This window comes from Pezoporus occidentalis, unplaced genomic scaffold, assembly GCF_034315485.1.
Source record: "Pezoporus occidentalis ecotype Australia unplaced genomic scaffold, CSIRO_AGI_Poc_V1 ctg18, whole genome shotgun sequence".
Classification (NCBI taxonomy): Eukaryota; Metazoa; Chordata; class Aves; order Psittaciformes; family Psittacidae; genus Pezoporus; species Pezoporus occidentalis.
The window spans coordinates 2,378,010-2,405,022 of record NW_026913640.1 but is presented as its reverse complement, the minus strand read 5'-3'; the positions used below and the strand labels follow the sequence as shown (position 1 = coordinate 2,405,022).

The 27,013-nt window shown below is 36.7% G+C and overlaps 1 protein-coding gene across 12 annotated transcripts in view; it reads left to right on the top strand.

The window, feature by feature from the left end:
• Nucleotides 1-27,013, top strand: part of NBEA (neurobeachin) — a 507,179-nt gene that overhangs the window by 435,859 nt on the left and 44,307 nt on the right. For all 12 annotated transcript variants that reach the window (XM_062615053.1, XM_062615045.1, XM_062615050.1 and 9 more), the window contains 3 exons: nucleotides 1,844-1,963; nucleotides 12,725-12,877; nucleotides 24,707-24,874. In XM_062615053.1, coding sequence (XP_062471037.1) covers nucleotides 1,844-1,963; nucleotides 12,725-12,877; nucleotides 24,707-24,874 — 441 coding nt within the window. The remainder of the gene's footprint in view (nucleotides 1-1,843; nucleotides 1,964-12,724; nucleotides 12,878-24,706; nucleotides 24,875-27,013) is intronic.

The following is a 27,013-nucleotide window of genomic DNA, read 5'->3' as shown; positions in this document are numbered from 1 at the left end:
AAATAGAGGATATATAGAATAAAATTAAAATAGTAGATGGGTAATACTATAATAAGAATTCCAATATGGTAATTATGAATTGTTTTGTTTAACAAAATCTCCAAATATTCAGGACATGCAAGGAAAAAAATTTATGTGTGAGTTTCATGAAAGGGACACTTTTACTAACATTCCACATCAGATTTTGACAAATAGGATGAAGTGGTTTTCTTCTATGTGGATATATTGCCAAGTATTAGTTTAATCTGAGAGTTTATGGAGTGGTGTTGGAAAACTAGAGAGTCGGCAATGATTTCAGTATTCAGGTTCTGCTGTCAAATTAAGAATTTGTTTTTTCCCTGTTAACCCCTGCCCTGTGGTGTAATGCAGTGACATAAAAATGGGTTATCCAGATTTTCAAAGATTTGGGCTCTTCCTACCCAGAAGTTAATAGCTGTGTCCATTTACTGAGTATTGGGAGTGTGCTTTCAGGTAGAATTAGCAAAAGAAAAAACTCCAAATCTTTCATCCCTTTACCTTTGCCCCAAAGTAATGAAAGAGCTAGATAACCTGCAACCATAGTCTGCATCATCATGATTGTAGAGCCATTCTGCGCACCGTGAGGCTCAGGTCTTTTAAGTTAAATGGAACAGAAACTAGATTTTATTTTGGCAGAACATCTTACAAGGGGTAAACAAGCATTGTAATATAATAACACAGAGGGTGTTTACGACAGTTGCAGGGAAGTCGGCAGCCATTGTGAACTCGAGCTAAGCTCCATAGGTCTACCACTGATGAGTAATTAGTCTTACGGAAGAGTCAATATATAAAGTGAGGTGGGCTGATGCCAACCTTATGAAGTTTAACCATGAGAAGTGCAAGGTCCTATACCTGGGACAGAGCAGTCCCAGGCACAGCTACAGGTTGGGCAGAGAAGAGATTCAGAGCAGCTCTGTGGAGGAGGACTTGGGGGTGTTGGTCAATGAGAAACTTAACATGAGCAGGCTGCAGTGTGTGCTCACAGCCCAGAAAGCCAACCGCATCATGGGCTGCATCAAAAGGAGCATGACCAGCAGGTCGAAGAAGGTTATCCTGCCCCTCTACTCTGCTCTTGTGAGACCTCACTTGGAGTATTGTGTGCAGTTCTAGTGTCCTCAACATAAAAAGGACATGGAACTGCTGGAACAAATCCAGAGGAGGGCCACGAGGATGATCGTGGAGCACCTCCTGTATGAGAAAGTTGGGGCTGTTCAGCCTGGAGAAGAGAAGGCTGCGTGGAGACCTCCTAGCAGCCTTCCATTATCGGAAGGGGGCCCATAAGGATACTGGGGAGGGACTCTTCATTAGGGATGTAGTGATAGGACAAGGGGTAACGGGTTAAAACTTAAACAGGGGAAGTTTAGATTGGGTATAAGGAAGAAGTTCTTTACTGTGAGGGTGGTGAGGCACGGGAATGGGTTGCTCAGGGAAGCTGTGAATGCTCCATCCCTGGCGGTGTTCAAGGCCAGGTTGGACAGAGCCTTGGGTGACATGGTTTAGGGTGAGGTGTCCCTGCCCACGGCAGGGGGATTGGAATTAGATGATCTTAAGGTCCTTTCCAACCGTAACTATTCTATGATTCTAAAATATCCTTTCTGGGCCAGAACTCAGTATTTGTGTGTGAAAAATGGGTTAGAGCTGATAAATGTACTAAGACATTCAGTACACATACCCATGCATAGATGTAACTATGTGGTGCCATACTTTTCTTTAATTCTGCTTTGTGGAGTATTTTGATTTACGAAAGTATTTGGATTTTATTAGAAACCTGCTGCATGATTCCTTCTGCTGTTTTCTTAATCTGCCTTCATTTCATTAACTACAGGAGCCCTTTACAACGTTCTTTCTAAATGCAAATGATGGCAAGTTTGACCACCCAGATCGAACCTTTTCTTCAGTAGCCAGGTCTTGGAGGAACAGCCAAAGAGATACCTCAGATGTGAAGGTAACATATTCAGCTTGATCTAGTTGAAATGTCCCTGCTCATTGCATTGGGTTTGGACTAGGTGACTTTTGAGGGTCCCTTACAAACCAAACTATTCTGTGATTGTGTAGACATTAAATAAACTGATAAATGTGGATCTTTATATTCAGTACATTAAATAAAAGGTAAATGTTACTAAAGATTATTGTCCTAATAGGAAGAATCAAAGATTCTTTGAAGTTGAGTGGACAAAAGGTGTTTCGTTTTTATACAAAAACAAACTAACTGATCTAATTTAGATCAGATAATCAGGAGACGGAGAAAAGCCCAATAAATTGTTCTTTCCTGCTGTTAACTCAATATTTGGCCCACTCCATAAAACACAGCAGGAATTGGATTTGACCTTAAAGTGTCATATTGTTATAGCTTGCCTAGCACTGGGGTTGCACTGCCTGGGGCAATTAATAAAGCATTAATGACAAGACCCATTAAAATGCTGGCTTTTCTGTACAGCTTTAGCTTTTACTTGAATGTGCCTGGGGATATTATGCAACAATACGCATTAGACTAAAACAAATTCTACATGATATACAGAAACAGCTGGAGAGCAGGGGGATTTTACTGTTGTTATTCCTTAGCTATTGTTAAATACAAAGGGTTATTGTTCATATACGTGGGACCTTATCAGAAAGAAAGTAAAATCTAATAATATTTTGAATAATATGGTCATTTCTTGATTCTCATTTTCTAGTAATAAAGTAAGCAAAGGCTGCAGCACACCATTAATTGCTGTTTCAGAATTATTTTTTTTAAAGTGAATATATCTCTCTTCTGTTTTGATACTGCTACTCAAATGAGGAAATGCTAAGGTCAAGGTCAAATTACCATTGTATTTTTTACTTAACCTGACAAAAGAAGAAGATGTAAATGTGTTGATTTATTTTTAGTCCAGAACTCCTGTTTGCATAAATAAACCATCAGTCTGGTATATATGTATGTGGACGAGCCTTCTTGTTATTATTCAGTTATTAGTTAGAATAATGAATTGCAAATTGTATGGACAACTTAACATATGGGAGAAAATGCTTTTTAAAGAGGAGAAATTAAGCCATTTTGTGTTTTTTTTATGCTCCTTTATAATTCAATAGTATTTTAAGTACTAAAACAAAGGAAATTTCATAACTTGGAAGGAATTTGAGTATATATCTGCTGTATTTGAAATGCAGCCATTTCTTCAAATTCAGACTGTTGGCATTTTGATCTTTCCTTTCAATGAAATCTGATTTTCCTAGAATTTCACCAGATTATCTGGGAAAATGTCTTCTTAGTAGTAGGGCTGAAACAAAAGATAAGAGCCTTAAACCTAGGAATAAGGGAAGAGAGTTGGAAGTGACTAATATTTTTGTCTGGTTTTAGTACACAGGAGGAGGTCAGTTCAATACATGAAAGCATTGCAAAAGATAGAGTAATATTTGTGGACGTACAGGGGGATGGTATTCAACTAGGGTATATAATTAGTGGAAGGATTGTTCCTAAAATAGCAACTGGGTGAGTTGTCAGGAAAACAAAGAACTGAAATGTTTGTGTGAAACAAAGTCTTGTGAACCAAGTGGAGTAATTTAAACTGCTGCCAGAAACTATTGCAAGGATGTGGAAATTATGGAGGAATAACAGTTGCATTACACAATGTATTTATATTAAAAATTCCCAAGTTAGTTACGAAAATAAAATTAGTGTTAAAAAGATGTTCAAAACTAAATACTCACCTTCAGAAAAGGAGCACAAAAGTTGAAGATGTGGGGTAGCTATATCCTTTACTGTCACTGAATTTTAAGAAGGGAGTTGGCAATAACTTGTGTGAAATAGTAACAATTAAGGGTCAGAGTTACACTGGGGAAAAGATTGTAAAATAATGTATTCTAGAATATGTTTGGTAGTGTGCCATAAACCCGAGAGTCAGATTTAGATATATATTTATTTCTGTTAGGCCACTACAATGAGAAATACTACTTGGAGCTAAGTCATTAAAGTAAATCTAATACGGGAGGCACAGATGAGGTATGTTAGCCAATAAATATTTTCTCCGGGTATTCCCTGACCTGACTCTTCAGGGATACTTCCAGGATTAAAGATGCTGTTTAAAATATGGTTTTGTTAATTAATGAAGATATAGCTAAGGTGGGTTTAGAAATTAACCTTGAATTGATTTATTATGAGTGGATCCAGCTTAAGATAAACAAAAGTAATTTTAAAAATATGAAAAGCTAAATCTTTAAGCAAAGAGAAAAAGTTCATAAGCTATCTAAATAAAAAAAAAGTAAAAAAAAAAGTAGAAAGGAGAAAAGAATTTGTAATGTATTTAATGTCAGCATTCAGTGTATTGCATCATCAAATTAATTTATTATATATTAATACAAAGCCACTACTGGAATAAGTCTGCTGAAGTATATTTCAGTAGCTTAAGCAATATATGTTACTGTCTTGCTGTTTAGTGTTCAGTTTAACAAGAAAACTTGATGATCAGCAGGATGACAGAAAGCTGATAGTGAGAACAAAGCTATATCCGTAGCATTCTAACAAATAGAATATCTCATAGCATCTAAATTCCACTTGAAACAGTCTGATTAGTTACTCATTTGTTTCAGAGCTCTGACATTCTTCAAGAAGCCAAGTTTGTTGGTTTTGTTTTTTTTTTAAAAATTTAGCATATATTCATGCTGGATAAAGCAAATTCTTAGTGCTGAGAACTAGCTAGTGGAACTATATACCCGAGCTGGAGGGAGCTGTAAGAAAAGCAGCAGATTAAGGAGTTGGATACAGGAAGAAAAATGTGTGTATGTATGTGTGGGGTAATTAATGTCTAAAATTGAAGACTTGGTTACATAAATACTGTGAAATATGCAAACATATGAAAGAGAGAAGAACTGTTTGTTAGGGAACAAAGAGGTAAACCTCAAAGGAAAGGGATAAGAGTTAAAAAATTCTTACTTAACCAACAGAGAATGCAAAGTTGAAATGAAATGGGTTATCCTCTGAATTTTAATATCCTTGCAAGGGGAAGTAGTAAATGCCTTATGTCTCAAGTTTCTTAGAAGTGTAGACTGGTGAAACACTGGAAAAGCATCGAGGACAATCATGAATTGGCAAGAGGATGTGCCAGTTGACCCTTTAGGCTCTTTCCATTCCAGAGTCTGTGTTTCTTAGCGATAAATCAAGAATGAGTATAGCAGCTAATTGTTGCTGTTCTTTGTTGCTTAAGATCTTAATGAACTGCATTTCTCAATGACATGACATCAGGGCCAACTTTTCCCTGAGGCCGTGGAGTTCATTCTGCAAAGGGATGGGAAATTGAACTATTATTAATACCACTAATACCCCACTTTCTTCAGTTTAGTTGTGCTACTGCTTGGAATACCTTACAGTCTTTTTGATCATTTTGGTCAAGTTATCAGGGACTGGAAAAGCAGTGAGGTTTGGGGAACCACTAGGAGCCCCCTCAAAGTCTCTACCCATTTTGCCCACTCTCCCAAGAGCAGCAACCACTGTCTTGCACAACAAAGGACTTTCAGCTCTGAAGTGTGAAACATCCAGAATTTCATATTCAGTAATCTGGCAACTTCTAATATTTATTTGGCAGTCCTGTAAGAAAGTGGATAGTGTGCAAAAGAGATGTATAGAGGTTGCATGTGAGTGCAAAATCTTGTATTCTGTCAAGGTGTTCTGCATATTTGTGTAGCTTTTTCTGGCTGCACACACAGTGGTAAATGGGGGTCTTTGTGGATTCCAGCGTGACATGCACAGTGTAAATTGTTTTCCCACCCTAAAAATTTTTGAGATTTTATAGTAAATAGTAAGTGTGTGGAATATGGGCTATCCATCAAAGCAGCAAACTTTGAAAACTGTTAAGAATAGCAAATTTCATTATTTATGTATTCATTTTCATATGTTTGAAATTCATCTGAGCTGCTTTAAGTACATTTAATCTCTCATCTCACTAATCTCATTAATTACTGTGGCACAGGTTATGAAATAATTTTAAAGCAGCGTGTGTAATCAATTAATCTGACATTCTTCAATGCTGTGTGTTATGATGGCCACAATTTTTGCTTTCAACTACCATATTAAATAATGATATGTATTGCCTTAATTCTTTATTAAAAAGGTCTAATTCAAAAAAACCTCATAAAATTATTTTTTTAGGAAAGTAAAATCTGTATTCTGATTTTTTTTCATCAGTTAAGAAAGAGGACTATCAGGTGCTTTATTCTTAAGTGCTTAAGTAATTTCTGAAGTGCGTCAGTTTTAACTAGTAAACTGAGATTTTTAAGCAATGCAGACACTTCTTTTGCAGCCTCAATGTAGTTTTAAAAGAAACACCAAAGCCACTTTTCAGAAATTCTGCGTTAAAATTTTAAAAACAAATACTTGACATTTGCAAAAGAATGCGTTATCTCTTTAGGAAGATGCACTTCTGTTAGTCAGTCTCGTTTTTTCACACACGTGTCCTTTCTGACATTCTATGTATTTCTCCCTTTCTCCTTCCCCTTCCCCTTTGTGTATGTGTAGTTTTCGCTGGAACAAAATTGTTTCACGCTAAGGTAATGAAAATAAGGCTATGGCAGTAGTTTGATGAGTCTGATAAACAAGCCATAGTTGCTACATCTCGAATTGTGGCAAAAGGTACTCTATCTTTGAAAAATGTAATATATGATAAACTGTTGCTCAATGGATGATTAAATATCTGCTTAGATAATTTTGCGCCTTTGGGACAAACATTTCAACTGTTTTCATTCATTTTCAAAGATACTTGTTCACCTACAGTGGATGAAACACAATTAATACAGTATGCACTATGTTAGAGTTGTGACACACAAGGGAGAACCTGGATAATAGTTTATTTTATTGTGTCTCCTTTTATCAACATCGACCTTCTCTTGAGATAATCAGTACAAGCTGGAGGAAGAATGAATGTTCATGGAGTGACCTTTGAGCAAGTCACCCGGAAATGACCATAACTTGCCCAGTCAGCTTTCACATTTTTAACTTTCCACCTCCCCACTGCTCCAGTTTTTGGTAACATTGACTTCCCCAGAACCTCCTGTTCAGGCACTAATCTTTCCTAATGCCTCTCAAACTTGTTATATTACTTTTTGAATAGTGTGTTTAGAATTTAGAAAGGTAGCTCTGACAAAATGTCATTAAGGTGCCTAGTATGAATTAACGCAGTTAATAGAGGTACTCATGAGTGACTCATTGACCTAGTACTAAGCTCTTGTGGAATTAGTGGATGCCAGGGGATCAATCTTTTTGGAGGAAAAAAAAAAAAGAAAAAGAAATGGCAGCTTTAAAACTTTAAAGTGAATTATATTAGAAAAGTGAAAACGTCTGGGTTGGATTTGATTTTGTTGGGAGTCCATAAAATGGTATACCATTAGCAAAACATATTAAACAGAAATGTCAGATTTGAAGCAAGTGGTGTACAATTATGATAGTGTTAATAGTGGTCCTCTATCACCCCAAGACATATTTTTAAAGTTTAATTTCTCAGCAGCTTGAATTTGTCACAGGCTTGTAAATTAGAAAATGCATTTGGGGATGTTTTCTTATATGAAGACACAAGGCATATAATACTGTTAACTATACCTTGGGGTTTTAGTATAGCTATTAAAATAAACTACAGATCCCATTTACAGACAAGAAATGTCTGTTATAATATTCATTTTACCTTTTTTTTTTTTTTTTACACCCCTCAGTAGCTTTATTGCATCGTTCTTCATCTGAGAAGAGCCAAGCTTCTCGGGCAGTTTGAAAGGTAGCTGACTGTTAAATGATAGAAAGCTAACCTGTCTTATTAGAACTGTGAATGAAAGGGGAGCAGAGGAGGTTACCAGCTTGTGAAATGTCAAGGACAACTAGACAGAAATTACTGCAAATAGATTTAGATCACTAGAATCCCTATTTTTATTAACTCTTTGAACTCTAGATATTTCTTCTGGTAAGAAATTACCCATGACAGGTTATGTAGTCAGAAAAATTTATTTAAAACCTTTGATATGTTTTGGCAAGAGCAAAGAAACCAATAAAACTTACTGAATTGCATCAGTTAATGCAAAATTATATATCAGCTGCATGACTTACAATAACAATATGCACTTAAAATGCTTAATTGGTCTGTAACCATTTAAAAAATGCCTTACTTTTTAAAGGTATTGGTCTTTGGTGTCTCTTTTCTTTGCATTCTCTCGTTTTATGCTTGCAAACTGCTATAACTTCTGGGAAAGATTTGATGTTGTTATTTTTGATATTTTTCTTCATGTCTTTACATTGGCTAAGTCAATGTTTGTAGTGTAGGAAAAAAGTATTTTGAGATTTGTCTTTCATGAACATTTGTACCTTGAAACATAAACTTCTCAAAATCATGATATCTTCAAACAAGCATTCTTTTACATAGCCCTAACTGTGCATCGACCTTTTACCAGCAGTGCCACTGAAGGTGTACTAAGAATTTTAAGGATCCACTTATCAGCTATTCCGTCTGTCAAGTGGAAAGCAGATTGGAAGACAGAAGGTCTTCTGTGTCCCATCCCTTGGTATAAATACCATCCTTGAGATATTTTTTTCCCCCTGCTAATTTCTGAATCTCCTTTTCCTTATCTTCAGGGTGAATTTAACAATGACGCTTCTAAAGTATGTAGTTGGTGATTTGTGAGAAGTTGCTGAATTGCACTCTGCATAACAATGAATGAAAAATAGCAGATGATGTCAGAAAAGCATGCAATCTTAATCTCTGATCTAAAGACCACAGAAGTTAAAAACATTTATTTTGGCTTCTGTGTGATGAACATGTGACAAAACGTAATAAAGCCAAAGTATATATAGGAGTAAATTAATTTATGCACTGTATAGGAATAATTCTACTGGATATCTGGGGAGATTAAAATCATATTTTATGTACCTGTAACTAAAACTTAAGCAATGTGGCGATATGGAAGGTAAGATCATTTTCCTTCATTTGGATTTGTAGGGACTGAAAGGCTGTAAAGCTGTAGGATAATGCTTTCCAAACATTTAATAGACTGTGCAAATAGAAAACAGTAATTTGGTCTCTGTATCAGGAATGGATTGATAGCTAGGACAAGGGAATATGGGCTTAGATTGTATAATGAATGATTCAGGCCAGGTGATAGGTAAAACTTCCTCAGGTGAAAAGTACTGAAATCAGCTGATGGAAGGATTGTGAAGCTGCTGTCACTCAAATTCTTGAACAACAGGGTAGACAGATACCTGGCAGGAAGGTTGGTATAGTTAAACATCTTCTGGAATGGAGGAATGGGCAAGGTTGCCTCTCCAAATGTAACCCTGAAACAGATATTTGAAGCACCAAAACAGCTGTCTCTCTCTAGCCATAATCTTTGTTAGAATATGAACTGTCACAAACCCACTTAGGAAACAAAGAAAAAGAGCCAAACTCTGACTAAGAAAAATGTTAATAGGTTTCAAAAATAACTCTAGCCCTTGCTAGTGTTATCCTTTCCTTCATTCTTGTGTTCATTCTTGCAGCTTTCAGTGGGTTGTTGTTTAAAGAAATTCTCTGTGGCCTTCAGTTGTCATCTCGCTGTCTCCACTGAGGTTTGCTCCTGTCTGCTCCTTACTTTTCCCAGCAACCTCCGAGGCTCTATCCTTGCTGCTTGCGTTGTCCTTGATAATCTTTCCTTTGTCTGCCTCTTCCAGCTTGTATTTCTCCTAGCGAAGCATGCTCAGGGGCCCTAGGGAAGTGAATCTTCACCTTTCCATCCTCACGTGGCACCTGCCATTGGCATGAGGTAGAAAAGAAAACCTCTTCAATTCTTTTCTCAGCAGAATAAAAAGTGAACACATAAAACCAAACCTTCTATTACAGTTCTCCAGATCAATTGTATGTTCTATGCCTCTAAGTAGCTAAACATGCATTTTGAAGATTTTTCCAAATATTAGCAAATTCATACTTACAGGTCGCCACAAGTTTTCATAATGGTTCTCTGTTTTCTTTTATATTCATTCATTCTCTAGAAATGAGAAGGGGGTGAATTTATCTGAGCTATTTTTAAGTGCTGTGGTTTCTTATTCTAATCAATAGTGGAGACAGCAAAACTGCAAGAAGAATATCACAAACAATATCAAAACCAATGGTTAGTGCAAAGTACAGGAAATACGTAAGTATCTATGAAAGGCCACATGCAAAATTGTTTGTGTCTCAAGGAAAGGTTCGACTCCTGCTAAATAGTACTCAAATAGGCACAAAAAAATGCAGGCTGCACTAAAAGTAACACTGAAGAGAATCCTGAGGCTATAACATAGGTCTTATTACCTTTTTTTTAAATGCTATGTTTAGTTTTGTTACTTTGACTAAAAAAATAAAATTGAATTAACAGGAGATTTGTAACTGAAAAGATTAGGGTTCTAGAGAGAGTGTTATTTGAAGAGGATTTAGATGTCTGGCACTGGTTAGTTTCCAGAGCATAGGAATAAGACAGGTCAAACTAAACATATACAACACAATAAATCTTATGAAGAAAGTTAATTGCATGCTTTCTATTCTATTTCTGTTGATGTTTTGTGCTGTACCAGGCAAAAGAACATTAAATTACACTGAAAGAAAATAGCAACAAAGATAAAATTACTAAATAGAAATACCATTAGAAATACTTAGTGACTTAGATCCCTTTGTTTCAAGATACCCCTGAAATCAGAAGTTTAGTAGAATTCAGTTAGACACTAGATGTGTCTCTGGGTAGCACAAATCTTTCAGATTTGTTACATATAAAAGTTCACAATTATATCCTACAATATCTAAAACGGAAAAAGGGAATTTAAGAGTTAAAAGTACCTTTGATGGAATCTAAAACTGCTTGCTATTTGACATTACAGGTTAGTACACCGCCAAGTTGCATACAAAATGGTAATAATTAAAAAGCTGTGGTATGTTTTTCAAGGCTTCTATACAAAATAGAAATTAGTTTTGCTTACTTTTTTCTTTAATAAATTCTGTTCCATTTAAATATTAAATTTTAATTTAATTTTGACTTACTGATATTTTATCATTCTGAGGTCCTTACAGATATTGCTTTTCTTTAAGGCAATGCTTTTAGTTTGTCAATGATTTGTATGGTAGACCATGTTGGGTTGTGGCCAGCTGTTAGGCCCAAATTACTAGTACTCTGTTGAGCTCTGGAAAGATAAATGTGTAGTTTTCTCCTGCTGCGAGGATCATTCATTCTTTGGGTTCCGTTAGAGAAATCCAAAGGGCTTCCTCAGGAACCTGAGAGTTAGCGAATCCTGTCTAGGGAAGAGGGGCAAAGGTTATTTTTAGAAATATTCTGAGTATATTAGAGGTATATAATCAAACTTAAGATTGTCAGTAAAATAGTATTTTTTCTTTTATCTTATAGGATATTCAGGACTGATTTTAGTTTGTCTTTGCTCTAGCTGCTGTTTTGTTATTTACTGCATGCAATATTTTTTCTTTTTTTTTTTTTTTTTTCTTTTTGAAATTATAGCTCATTTCAAAATAATCTATTCATGCGTAGGCATGTCTCACTTGGTTAGTGTTTTGCACTAGTAAGGTATTGATTTGCATTGCTTTAAAGTCTAATCTGAGTTCAGACAGGTTTCAGTATATTAAAAATAATGTAAATAATCAAGTCAACTGCCTCCCTAAACATACTTAAAATTGTAATATAAATATTACCTTTTTTTTTTTAAATGAACATATTTGAAAGGACCATCTATGCTTTAACTGGTCTATTCTCTATGGAGTTGCAGATCAGCTTTAATTAGATAAGTTTGTGTCTGCAGTGATTTTTTTTATGCTTTGCGTGTCTGCAGCCTTTGAAAGGACCACAGATTCAGGTTTCACCTGCTGTGTCATCAGTTTTGATCATGTTACACAGCTGAATATAATAATGCTTTTAATAATGTAATTTAGTGAATTTACTCCATATCTGGATATTAGAAAAGAGGTAGCAGGCCTGAAAAGCTTTTTGTTATTGCAGTTCAATGCTTACTGCTAAAGTGACAGACAGCAACAAATGGCAGTATTTATTATGTCAAAATGCATTTTTGTTTAGCTATCCTGGAAATTGGGAAAAACTTCACACTAACTTATCTATAACGTATTAATACTGTGCAGATGATCTTTGCTACTTAGTTATTGATCTTTCACAGTTTATATATCATGTGTTTGTTTTAAAGACGTTTTTTGAGCTGACTCTTTTTCCTCCATGTATTTTTAATTTTTTCTTACAGTAGAAAAATAATTTCACCATGAGTTCTTTCTCCTTATATAGGTAATCAAGTTGCCATATTTTCTTATGCAATTAAAGAATATAGAGGAAGTAAATTTGAGACACTGTTATATCAGGAACTTCCTCCCCTCCCTCCCCCCATTTAAGTATTTCAGTTAAATAGTGATTAAAATATATGACATTATTTATAATGTTGAAGGCTAAGCATACAGTTTCTCCTACCTGTTGTTCTGAAAAGGTGTCCTTTATTGGTATGCTCTGCTTTTTGAAAGTCATACTTTTCATAATAACAGTTACGGGCAAAACAAAGATTGAATATTTCATTATGAAAAATATGTTTGATTCTAAGTGCAAAAAAACAGACTATAAAATACTTAAACAAGTGTGCATAAGCAAAGCCAGAAAAGCTTTAATTTGTATAGCAGAGCCTGATTCTGGCAGCACTCTTTAACATCTCTGTATAAATGTGAACTCTCATTGTGTGTTTTCTCCATGTTAGGAGTTAATTCCAGAGTTTTACTACCTACCAGAGATGTTTGTCAACAGTAATGGCTATAATCTAGGAATCAGGGAAGATGAAGTTGTTGTGAATGATGTTGATCTCCCCCCATGGGCCAAGAAGCCTGAAGACTTTGTCCGTATCAACAGGATGGTAAGCTGCACTTTAGCCTAACTAATGAGTTGTCTGTTTTAACAAGATAAACTAAAGCCATTTTTCATCTCTTTAGAACTAGATTTATAGAAATAAAATAAGAAGTGAAGGAGAATTTGCATTCTGTCTTGTTTGACAGAATGCTTTATTTTAGAGTGGATTTTCCTTCTGTATGCCCAAATCATGGAAAATGAAATTCACTTATTTGTTCTCTCATGAGAAAACATCAGATGGGCATGAGTTGGACAATACAGAATAGCCTGAAACATATGTCTGTTCCTCCTCACTACTTTCTACATAAAAAAAAAAAAAAAGGTTATTGTAAATGCTGGTATCTTGCAAGATACATTGTATTCCTTACTTGACCAAAGCTATGCACTTCCTGTTCATCGAAGATGAACTGGAAGTATACAAATATGAACATAAGCCAATAACTGCAGTCTCTGAAGAAATTTTGCAAAAGAACGGCTCTGATATAAATCACCATGAAGTCTGCAAAATTTAAGCATGAAAACCATTTATCTATATTGTACATTTTTTGATTAATTTGATAGATAATGATTTTTTTAATGATAGAGGTAATATGCACATATGCTTCTTGTATTTTTAGGAAAACAAGGTATATTCTGATGTTTTGGCCAGCAATAGTTCAACTTAAGGTTATATTCTGGAAATGGGTCTTCCTTAAAGTCATATTGCTTGTCTTGCTTACGGAGTTAGGACTATATGTTGAATAAGCTGTGGGTTTCCATACAGTTGCAGAACTTTTCAGCTTATACATTACTGCATATATAGTGCTTTTGTAGTAGCATTGTAAGTCTAGCAGTGTCGTGTTTCTTCTAATCACTTTGGCATTTTAATTTCAAGAACCATCTCTTTAAATTGTCCTTTGGGACTTGAAAGAAAAAGTAGCCATTTAAAATTCAAAAGAACTGAATAATATTATAAAAACAAATCTCTTCCTAGATGTATATGATTTAGAAGTGTTCTCCATTTTGAAGAGTAAATGGCTTGATATTTGTATAGCAGTCTCCTAAGGAACTGACAACAACCTCATCACTTGGGACGTTTGAAATGCACTTCCCAAAGTATGAGAAATGTGTTCCAGGGAGTAGCCCTTTGTTGGCGGGATGAACCTGAGAAACATTTTCCTTCTTTTGTTCGGCTGATCTCTCTTATAGATGCATGTATTGTAACATTATTTTTAAAAGCAAGTAATTGTCACAGCTGGTAGCAATAAATTCAATTTTACTAGCAAATATGGAGATTGCCTCAAAGGATCACTACATTCCATCCACATTCTCAGGTGTGGGAGGCACAGTCACAGGTACATGTCTCCAGAGTGCACGTTACTGCACATAGCCCTTTTTTAGATTGTGGTTGTAGCTAAACCTGAACGGGGCCCAGGAGTGAGAACACTTAAGTTGACCAAGAGATTTAGTTTTGACATTTGGAAGACCAGAAGTGTGCTACTTTAGTGAAAAAGTATAAACAAGCTGCCACCTATTGGGGAATATAATGAGAGACACATATTAATGACTCCCTTTGGGAAATTTTATACAGAATGTTCGTTCTTGTATCCTAAATTGTGTTTTCTCCATCTTTCCACAAAGATGGAATGATTAATAGCAGGATAAAAGGCGCTGTGACATGAGATCACTTGAAGAAAAGTGCTAGCTTTAGTTTATTTGATTTCTCTCATGAAATTTCTGCTTTTTTTAAAATCACATAGGAGCTCTCTACAGAAATGTTTTGTGCTGTTGAAGAAAACAACTTGCATGAATTTAGAGCGTAGCATTAATGCTCCTTCAGGACTATACTTTCAAGGAAGGCTAATAGTTAAAAGCTGGAAATACGTTTTAAATTTTAAGCTGTAGTAGCACTAAGGACTAATTCCATACGTGTGGAATTATGCTCAGACTGCCAGGAGACAGACAAACTGATGTTAAGATTAGAATAATATTAGAATTACAGTCTTCAACTAATTGAGTACTTTTCAGCTTTCTAAATTACTTCACTTATGCATCATACCCTTCCTATACTGTCTTTCACTCCTGTCCCCATAGATGTGAGCATCATGCCGTTATTACATAGTTTTGCCTGGAGGCAGTTTTGCGTGGCTTTTATTCACCCCAGCATCTACTTTTAGCAAAACATGATCAGTAGTTAAAATTCAGTTCTACACACATATATGCTATCTTCAGGTGAGCAGTCTGATGACGTTCACAAATGATAATAAAGTTGAGAATTGCCTAGAAAGCAGGAGAAAGAAGCATAGATTTATTTGACTTAGATGCAGAAAATACACTGAAAATCACCTTGAGAGGAAAGAATTAAAGATACTCATTGGGAATCAAACAAAGTCTGGAAACAAAAATAGTACCAAAACTAGAGCAGTAGCAAGGGGAAAGGTGGCCAAGAGCAGCAATTCGATTAGATAAAACTCTGTAATTCTATGTTCACCAGAAATGAGTGTATTTTGATGCCATCTATGGAAAATCATTGCATCACAGAGGATGGAAACAGTTGTACCTGTCTATGATTCTTTTGAGACTGCACCTGGAATATTGGACTCGCTTCTGGGAGACTAGATGACAGAATAAGTATTCACATTTGGATGTAGTTCAGAGGATAGAAATTAAAGTGAATAACTTTGGAATGTTTAAAGATCATGATATATGCATAGGTTTTTATATAAAGCTTATTATAAAATAGCAAGTAGCTAAAGCAGGATTATCCCCTGTCAAGAAAATGAAGGTAGTGTGTATAGTAACAAGTAATGGAATTACATTTTGAAAGTGTAGTGGCTTGAGTGTATAATAATTTCTCAGAAAAAATTCCTCACATAGGGGTTTATTAGTGTATCCAGCAAACTGCCAGTGCACGCTGTTTTTGGTCACTGGAATTGTACTGGTCAAAGTAAGTACCAAATATAAGGGGATTGGAAAGTTTGACATTCCCTACCTCATGTCTGATTCCATGTTTTGAACCAGCCAACAGATGTATTACTCTGTTAGGTCATCTTCAGGCCAAGCTTTGGCTGTTATACAAGAATCTAACTTGAGGAAAAAAAAAGCCTGGGTGTGGTGCTGACGTGTAAAACACAGCAAGCTTGTGCAAGCCTGGAATTTCTACAGCAACTTAGCAAAGCAAGTAGAAGACACGTTTACAGGAAAGCCACAGAAAATAGAGGAATATTTCACATAGGCGTTATCCTGATCCCTTGTCTAATGAAATCAGTGGTCATCGTTTAATTTCAGTGGAAAGGATCATGTGTGGTACTGCAGAACATATAATGGGATCTTGTTTTCCCTTAGCTGACATTATTTCCTTCTGTTCATGCATATTGTTTGCTTGCTGCAGGCACATATAATGTGTAATTTTATGTGGGAGTAAATAGAAATTCTTATATACTTGCACATTTATGAATGTAAACATTTTCTTTAAATAATAGAAAGAATTTCAGCATTCATCCTCAGACTTACCAAACCAAATAGGGAACGGCCTAGAAAACATCACAGAGACACAGTGTCATAAATCAACGTGATTTAACAAAGTAGTTAATAAGCTTTACTAAAATTCTGTGCAAATTAATAAATGGCAGGCAGGATTTTGGTGTTGTTTTCTATGATTCTTCAGCTGAGTGTTTTACACTTCTAACTAAACACAGAAATTGCAGTGGAAATGGTTTTCCATCATAATAGATTCTTTTAAACTTGTGAAAATTAGACTTGTTATAAAGGCTGGAAAAGACATTCAGTCAAGTTACTTTTAAGACTTTTTGCAATAGCTTCTAAAGCAGTCAGTGTATAGATCAGAGGTTGTTGTAGCAGTTTTGTTTATCCATACAAAGCTAGACTGATTACTGCCAAGTTACTCATGAAACATTAATAAAGCACTATGTTCAATGCTAACATGATTATGGTTTGACCTCGGTGATGGCACAAAGGACAGAGGCAGAAAGTGTCCCTGATAACATTACCCTAATGCTGGGCTCATCAATCATAATCTCCCAGTTTACCAGGAAAAAAAACCCTACACATAAAACCTTTCACAGATGTGCATCTGTAGTCCTACTCAGCCTCTCAGTCCCCACAGACTTAGAGCAGTCCTGAGAGCCAGAAATAGAACAGATTCAGTCAGTAAGTCAAGCATGTTCAATCAAGGCAGGGAACACCACTGTGAAACACTGAAGCAGAGCTTTTATAATAAGCATTCTTTAGTTTTGAAACAAAAGCTGCAAGATTGTGTAATTCAAAGTTAATTATAATGTTATTTTCATTATGGCTTATGCACATATTATATTGCAAATTACAGTGTTGAGTAAAATGCATTCACTGTAAATTATATTTTTGAGAGACCAAATGGTGTCCTGTTTTTGTTATACATATTTTGTTCCAATTACATAACTGTTACTAAGACTGAATTTTCTTTCTGTCTTTGAAATGATTTATTTGCACTCTTCTACTGCTGCCAATTACATTTTTGTACAGTTCCCTGGCTATTCAGAAGTATGCATAGTATTTCATAATTAAAAAGCTTCTTGAATAGTCATTAGAAACGTCTATTATGAAATCTCTGTGCTATGAGGTTCTGGAAGATATGCCTTTTCCCCTCACCATTCAGCAGCAGTTGACATTCCTTTTTACCAGATAAGCAGTAGATAAGATTTGATATTACTTCTTCAGAAGTAGCTTTGATTTTATTTTGTGTATTGCCAAGATTTGTCCTCAGTGCAATTAAAACTCATTCAGCTAATGGGGGTTTTGATGCAATTTGGAAATGGCAGTGATTTTTTTTTTAATTATATGTATCTTACTGAAGAATCTTATTTACATCTTGAAGACGCTCACATAAAGGATCAGTTTCTGTGCAGGCATCTCTGAAAAACCCAGGTCTGTAGAATGCACTTCTGTCACTTTTATGAAAATATCCATTTGTTTAAACAAACATAAGTAATTTCAGATATTAGTATTGCCTGGTTTATTTTAACACAAGAGTCAAAGATTTTACTCCACAGTTAGTACGGGAAATGGTAAATGAGGCAGAGAAATACTAGCCAGAGAGAATCTGTGTATTCAATTGCTGCAGAGGAGCATGGATGTGAAGGGAGAGAAGAAAAACCCCCCTCACAGCTCGTGAAACAGCAGATCTACAAAACTGAAGTGTCTCAGAATAGTTTTAAGAAGACATTTCTAAACATACTGAATAAAAGTTAATAACAAGATACCATGGCAGGAGTTCTTGGAGAGACAGACAGCATATAGCTATGCAGGGGAAGGAAACAAGGCAGGAACTGCAGAAGTAAGGCGGGCAGGTGCAGTTGTGGTCCAGATGAGGGGCAGCATCAGAGCTTTCCTCTGCTCTGGATACACAAAAAACCCAGGTAACACCAAACATTGTATTGGAAAGAGGTTGGAATAGAATATTTCATTAATCCAGTATTCTTGACAGTTTACACAGCACATAGTGTGCATAAAAATAAAACCCAATGCCTCCTACTGCAATCTCTCTAAAAAATAATTTTAACATCAAATTAGGATGAGCGGCAAGTGTGCAGTGTTCATTCTGCACAAAGGTCTGAAAAGTGCTATAGTGATTGATCCTACCAAGCAGCAGCTTGGCTTATATTAACTTTATTTAGTTTATCCATAAACATAAGTTTACTAATACCTGTTTATATTTTTGTAACTGCTACAGGTCTCATTTTCAGCCTATGGAACACATGTGCATACCCTTGCCTGCAAACATACAAAGCCCCCTGTATATTTATTTAAAAAAAATATATATACAGAAAATATGTTTATATATATATATATACACACCCTAGATGTATAATAACCCTTGTGGTTTACCTGTTGGCAGTAAAAGGCCCTCCATTGAAAACAGTAACGCAAAAGGCTCCTTCCTCACAACAAAATCTATGCAAAAATACTGACTCAAATGCTATTTGAAAGTGAAGCCTTAATAATAGTGGTTCAAGCAAGTTCAATTAGAGAATGCCTGAATAAAAATGTTTTCTGTATACCTCAGTTATAATAGGAAATAAGCTGGATATTATCTCATTTCTGTTTAACAGTAAGAATCTTTAAAAACCATAAATAATGTTATCTAATTGAAGAAGTAATAATTATTGTTGCCTTTCTAAAAAAAAAAAAAAAAAGCTTCCTTATGTCACATTAAAAATATGCTCAAAAAAATAAGTGCCACAATTTCTTAAAGCAAAAATACTACTGAAAAATGCTGTTCTTTAGGGCTATCAACAGCCTAATTTAAGGATATTATTATCTTTTTCTGCATGTTGTTCCTACTGTATCTACAAATTACTTTTTACACAGAAGAATCCCTCACCCTGTTCCCTACTGAGCATTGCATATTCTTGAAAAACCAGATGTACTGTCAACAGTGAACAGCTCATAAATTTCAGGAGACACTTACACAGAGGGAAAGCAGCCTGTGCATTAGAGCAAATTAGGGAGAGGATTCTGCAAGTATCGCATGAGTAGTGTTGCAGAAGTACTTGAGAGAAACACCAGCTAACCAGGTCATATGTGATGTTAGAAGCTTTATCCTGGCTAAAACACAAATCAGGAGCCTTGTCCCCACTGAGGTCCAGGTAGGACTTTGTGGCCTTTTGGTAGCACTTTGCCTATTGTTTTTGCCTAGCAGTATACCCACAGGACACCCTGATGGGGAGGCCATGAACTTCACACAGTACCATCACAGCCCACAGCTGAAGCCTGTGTAGTGTTAAAGGCCCATGCAGAACCACTCTCCTCGCAGTGCTGGCTCCTCTCTCCACCTTCCCCTCTGGTCTCTGCCTGGGAGGCACAGTGCTGTTAGTCCCCTTGCTGCTGCCAACATCCTCACAGCAACTTTTCCAACTTCCAATTTTGTGTGGAGTTTTGAAGTTCAACATAATTAAATTCACTCCTTCCAAATTTCACTGAAGGTTCTTCTCCAAGGAACTAAGTACCTGAAGGTTTTTTAAAGAATCGTTAGACCTATAGATGTAGGGCAATAAATATGCTTAAAGAACTGTAGACGAAGGCATGACATGCTGCTGTTGCTTATTCATCCATGTGAAATAGAAGTTCTCCAAACCTGCCAGGGTCCAAACCTGCCTCAGGGAAACACAATTTAGGCCTTCAACTCTCATAACTCTCTTAATTCTGAAGGTCAAAGAAAGAGTACCCCCTGCCCCGGATGAGCAAGCCTGGGAAACTGGTGAAAATGGATGAGGAGAGGTCAGAAGTACTCAGAAACTTTTTTGCCCATCTTCACTGACAGCCTGTCTTTCCACACCTCTCGAGTGGATAGACTGCAAGACAGGGACTGTGGGAGCAAAGACCTTCCGACTGTAGAGAAGATCAGGTTTGTGACCTCCTGAGGAACCTGAATATAAAAGTCTATGGGACCCAATGAGATGCATCCCAGAGTCCTGAGGGAATTTTCTGATGTTGCCAAGCCACTCTCCATGACAACTGAAAAGTCATGGCAGTCAGATAAAGTCCTTGGTGACAGGAAAGAAGGAAACATTGCAGTCATTTTTAAAAAAAGGAGGGCTCTGGGAACTGCTGACCTGTCAGCCTCACCTCTCTCTCTGATCATGGAACAGATTCTTCTAGGAGCCGTACTAAGGCACATGGAGGACAGGGAGGTGATTTGATACAATTGGTATGGCTTCACCAAGGGCATGTCCTGCCTGACCAACCTAATGGCCTTCTATGATGGAGCGACTACATCAGTGAATAAGGGAGGAGCTACTGATGAAATCTGTCTGTAGTTCTGTAAGGCCTTTGGCACAGTTCCCCCAGTATCCTTCTCTCTAAGTTGGAGAGAGATGGATTTGATGGGTGGACTGCTTGCTGGACGAGGAATTGGCTAGATGGTCACATTCAGAGTGTAGCAGTTGTCAATAGCTCAATGTCCAGATGGAGACTAGTAGTGTGGCTCAGGGGTCTTTACTGGGACCAGTGCTATTTAGTAGCTTCATCAATGACATAAACAGTGGGATCAAGTTCACCCTCAGCAAGTTTGCCAACGACAGCAATGTGTGATTGACGCACCTGAGGGATGGGATGCCATCCAGAGGGACCTGGACAAGCTCAAGAAATGGGCCTATGCAAATTTTATGAGGTTCAACAAGGCCAAGGGCAAGGTCCTACTGGATCGGGGCAACCCCAAGTATCAGTACATGCTAGGGTATTTCAATTCAGGTGTTAAAAGCAGTCCTGTGAAGAAGGACTTGGGGATACTGCTGGATGAAGAGCTGGACATAACTTGTCAATGTAGCCCACCAAACCAGCTGTATCATGGATTTTGCTTGACACAAAAGAAGCGTCAAAAGAAGCATGAGAAGCAGGTCACGGGAGGTGATTCTACCCCTCTACTCTGCTTTTGTGAGACCCCACCTGGAGTACTGTGTCCAGCTCTGGAGCCCTCAGCACAGGAAGGACATGAATCTGTTGGAGTGGGTCTAGAGGAAGGCAGTGAAAATGATCAGAGGGCTGGAGTACCTCTCCTATGAGAAAAGGCTGAGAGAGCTGGGCTTGTTCAGCCTGGAGAAGACAAGGCTCCAGGGGTACCTTGTTGCGGCCTTACATTGCTTAAAGGGGGCTATAATAAAGATGGTACAAGGTTTTCAGCAGGGCCTCTTTGTAATGTAGTAATGGTTTTAAACTGAAAGAGATTTAAGCTAGGTATAAGGAATTTTTTATGATGAGAATGGGACTGCTTTAGGGACTGTAGTGACTGAAGGGGTAACGGGTTAAAACTTAAACAGGGGAAGTTTAGATTGGGTATAAGGAAGAAGTTCTTTACTGTGGGGGTGATGAGGCACTGGAATGTGTTGCCCAGGGAAGTTGTGAATGCTCCATCCCTGGTGGTGTTCAAGGCCAGGATGGACAGAGCCTTGGGTGACATGGTTTAGTGTGAGGTGTCCCTGCCCACGGCAGGGGGGTTGGAACTGGATGATCTTAAGGTCCTTTCCAACCCTAACTATTCTATGATTCTATGACTGTACGGCGAAACACTGGCACAGGTTGCCCAGAGAGGAGGTAGATGCCCAGAGATGTCCCTGCTCACTGCAGGAAGGTTGGACTAGATGACCTTTAAAGGTCACTTCCAACTGTTCTATGATTCTTTGCTTCTAACACCAGGGTGAGGATGTTAGAGGAGATAATGGGTGAAATATGCTCATTTGAACCAAGTGTTTATTTTTTTTCAAAACTACTGTCCCACCATTAAAGAGTCAAATATTTTGCCATTTTCCTGAAACGCTCCCTGCATTCCAGAAAAAACAATGCTGTTTTTTACCAAAGAAAATACTCAACTTTTTTTTTAATATACTTTTTAATAAAAAAATGATAGATACAGATGCAGAAGAAACTTATAAATATGCAAAATTTGGAGGAGGAAGAAAACAGGCTGCTTGCTTTAAGTTGGTCAGAGATGAATCCTGACAGCAGGATCTAAATTCTATTTTTGTTGCATGGAAAGGAACATTAAAAATTGAGCATTTAAAAGTTAAGAAATTCTTTATTTGTGGTTGGTGTGACATACTTAATTTTATCCTTGTATGCTAACATCCTGCATGATAAATGAGGCAAAAGTCCTATGAAGATTATATGGAACGATGTAGCTACTGACAAGATGACATTGCATGCACAAAACAATATGATTAAGGATCTGGCGTTTCTTAATTATTTATTGGGAGACATGCTCTTAGCATTAAGTATTATTAATGCTATTTAAATAATATAACTTGCAATTTGCATATGACAACATCTGATTTTGAAAAGCAAACAAATTTTCATATGGTTCTCTGCAAGATTTCTTTATAGCTTCTTAGGGTATACTGAGCTTAAGCCCTTGAAAACCGAGGTCCGTGTCAGCTATTAAGCTTGAGCGTTCCCATCCATTTTGTCAGAAATAAGAGCCACTGGCCTCAATAATAAAGGGTCCAGTTTTCCACCAAAGTGCAGAGTTCCTCTTTCACGTGGACCATTACAGAATGTCTGAGGAACAACTGCATGATCACTCAGGGAGCCAGTCTCATGTGGCTTGCACTGTCGGTGGCTATTCCTGCATGTGGGGTGGTAGGCAGGGAACTCCTGCCAGTGGGTAGTTCATGGCATGTACTACAATGTCTGATGATTATTTCTGAGGCAGCCTCCTTTGGATGTAAATCAATAAAATGAAACCACATTTTTTCCAAAGTTTATCCCCCTATAAAATATGAATTTTCCTGGGGCAGACATGAAACCTTATCCTACCTGGAAGGTGTTTGTGGTGGATAGTGTATAAAAATAGAGAAATTAGGATTTCTCGGGGGATGGAGGGTGGAAAAAAAAGCCACAATCTTTGAGAATTAAAAGTATTAGATAATATAGAGGGTTGCTGCCAGCTCTGCCTGTATGCAGTAAGTAGTATTAAGTTTGACATAGATGTTTAGATGATAAATTGCACTTACACTGGTATTTCAGAGATGCTGAGTAGCAGGACACAAGGCAGTGGGTACAAACTGAAGCACAGGAGGTTCCCTCTGGACATCAGGAAACACTTTTTGGCTGTGAGGGTGACCAAGCGCAGGCACAGGTTGCCGAGAGAGGTTGTGGAGCCTCCATCTTTGGAGATATTCAAAAGCTGTCTGGGTATAGCCCTTAACAGCCTGCTCTACATGGCCCTCATTAAGCAGAAGTGTTGGACCAGGTTATCTACAGAAGTCCCTTCCAAACAGCCCTTCTGTGATTCTGTGGTTTTTCCTTTTACAGCAAAAGTTAGTTCCTAGATCTGACAACTGAACTGAACTAGTTCTGATGCAAGGGAATTAGGTATATGACACCATACAAAATCAGGACTGTGATGGACATGTGATCAACGACATGTATAAATCTTGGTCAATGAACCATAACCATAAATCTTTATTTTAGCACCAGTTCCTGTTTATCACAGTTCTTCTCTGAAGGTAGCATTAGGAAAGAAGGAGCAAGTGTGCCAGGATGCCACCTTTATATGAGAATAATTTGTGTATCCAGGTACAGGCTCAGGGGAAGCTACGACAGCTAAAGGGGTATGAAGAAACTGTATAATGCCTTCAGCTTTCAGAAGCTCCAGTTCAGGCAATGATATGTACTAAGGATACCAGTCATGTCTGATAAAGGCCCATTGGTTGGATCAGGTTCAATGGTAATACTATCATCATTTCCTTTGTCTTGAAATAATCTAGAAATCTTGAAATAATATGTTGAGCGCAAGAATAGTAATCCTTGAATCCGTTTTTAAACTAAGTAGTCATGGACTGTGTTCTCTCTAGTGAACCAAGAAAATGTCAAAAATGAGTGTGAAAAATGCTTTTTGCCTTTGAGAAATCAGTCATGGTTTACGCATGGAGTTCAGAATCTTATTTGCTGGTACAGCTTCTTAATCCTCAGTTTTCCATTTTAGATTTCAGACCAATAACTGATAGCTGGAAAATGAGTTGGAAGATTTTTATTTTTTTTTTCCCCTTGACAAATTACCTAACTTACTTGACAAGCCCAAAAATCAATAATTAAAAACCCTTGCAGCTAGGAGAAACCCAGTAGCTGAGAACAAAATTAATATGATATAAAGCTGAAGCAAAGAATAATATATTTTAGTGTTTTTCTGAATATAATTAGTTCTGTTTTTCAATGTTTGAAGGATTTCAAATATATCAAATAAGCCTGAGCAGGAAATGTAATGATATCCATTATGTTTCCTCCGTTAATAGGAAAAGGTAAGACATAATTTAAGCATGAAATTGCAAGATAGAATTTATTTCCTAACTCAGAATTTCACTTGCAGGCCCTGGAAAGTGAATTTGTATCATGTCAGCTTCACCAGTGGATTGATCTTATATTTGGCTACAAGCAAAGAGGACCAGAAGCAGTGCGTGCACTCAATGTTTTTCACTACCTAACATATGAAGGCTCTGTGAACCTGGACAGTATCACTGATCCTGTCCTCAGGGAGGTAGGTGTTTACTCCCATTTCATTCTAAAAACTGCTGTCATCTCACAAGAAATAGTACTGTGTCCATCTTTTACTGCTCAAAAAAATTGTTCTGTGTGACTTGATTCAGAACTTAGGCCTTAAGTGACTTCACAGGCAAGTATTACTAAACTAGCAGTAAAACACATGTCCCAAAGTATTTTGTTTGCTTGAAATTAGTAAGATATTTAATAGTCAGTTATGATATGGCAAATTATGTATTGTATATTCAGTAATATCTGTTCTTTAGTTCTGATAATTTTATTAATTTTATTAAGTTCACTTAGTAGAACTGAAAAGCTGAAAGAAAAAGCTGCATTCTAGTCATAGGGAAAAAATGTAACCTTTTCAGTTACATAAAGTTGGTGAGAATGTGTATCTGAAAAAGAATATATTTGCTGCAGTAATAGTAGCAATTATTCAGATCACTTTATGTTAATCATGTAAAGTATAATCAAACTTTTACTAATATAGAAAATATTTGCTATGTTGTGCATGTATGTATCTGTGAAATATATATATGTGTGCTTATATACAAGTAAGCATTTTAATCAGTACATTAAAAAAAAAAATTGTACTAGCTATCCTGATAAATGCTTCCTTCCAGTGACTGTATTTGTTTTTAGTAAGACTATTAATTTGAATGATCATTTTCTTATATCATCTATTCATTGGCTAAAGCAATTGAAATCTGGTGAAAAGTGTGAAGAAGCAACAGCTGCTAGATGAGTACCGCTGTGATGATGCTGTACACACAATCTTCCATTCCCCCAGATAGCTGCCATCTGCTGTATGCAAAACAGTAATAATTTATACATTGCCAGGCGATGGGTTTTTGTTTGTTTGTTTGTTTTCCGGTCTTGGAGACAGAAATCTACAGATTTCAGAAAGGAGTAGATTCTAGATTAGCATTCTTATGCAGCTAAGTATTGGGTTTTGGCATGTTGTTTTTTAGTATTGCTTTGTTGCATATTGTTACATGTGATGCTTTTTGAGGAACAGAACTAAAACAACATTTAGACCTCTAGCTTCCTACAGCTGGTTTTCCACACCACGCATTGCAAAGCTTATGTTTTGTAAACAGTTAGTGTTTGATTAGTTTTAAGAATGGCTAGAATTGGTTTGATCCCATTGCCTCAAATATTTAGTGTTAAAATCTACATAATGGCTTTCTTGATTTAAAACTCTGAGCACGACTAATGCTTTTTAAAGTATAAAACAGGTGCCAAGCACCATAAATACAATGGATTTGCATGGTTTCAGGTCCTGCTTTGCATGGGCAGACTCCTATGTCTTGACTAAGAGTCTACTTCCACAGGTTTGTAGGATCTGTCTGTTTGCAGGATCTGTAGGTCTATCTGTCTGTCTGTGCACCTTATTTAACATTTTATGACATGGTAAGACTCTTCAGCTCTCCTGTGGCTGTACTTACATGCAGAACCCATCAGAAATTTCAGGATATTCATGGAGATGTTTTTGTTCACTCACTTGTACATCTAACCCATGCCCTGTCAGTCAATAGGACATAAACCTCTTAGGCTATTTACACCATGCAAACTTATAAAAAGCACAACTTCATCTTCATTGCCACAAGTTAGATAGATTGGTAAATAAAATTTATTGTTAGCAATGAGAAGGTAACATGTGTAGCAAACATGCATCCTCCTAATTTGTATTACATATAGATACCTAAACTTGTATGCATGCATTTAAAAAAACAAACTTTCACCTCCAAGAGATCCCAGACAATGGTGATTTGTGGTTTGCCATAAAAGGGTTAAAAAATACCTTTTGTTATTTTTAATGAGAAAATTTACACATGTAAATATAGACAGATTTAGAGTCTTCTTCTTTTTCCCTGAGCTCTATTTTTGAAACTATCAGGCATTTGCTGGCCAGTAATAAAGCATTTCACAACTTGATGATCTAGTAGATCAAGTATTTGGATGCCATATTTCTGTTACAAATACGTAGATATTCTATATACATTGTTTTGTTGTATTTTTGGGGAGGTGGTGGGTTTTGGTGTGGCTTTTTTTTTTAAACTTTATTCTGGCTTTTTAAAAGAAATTAAAAGCAAAAAGACCTTCTAAAGCCTCTGAAGAAATGCAGAAATATAAA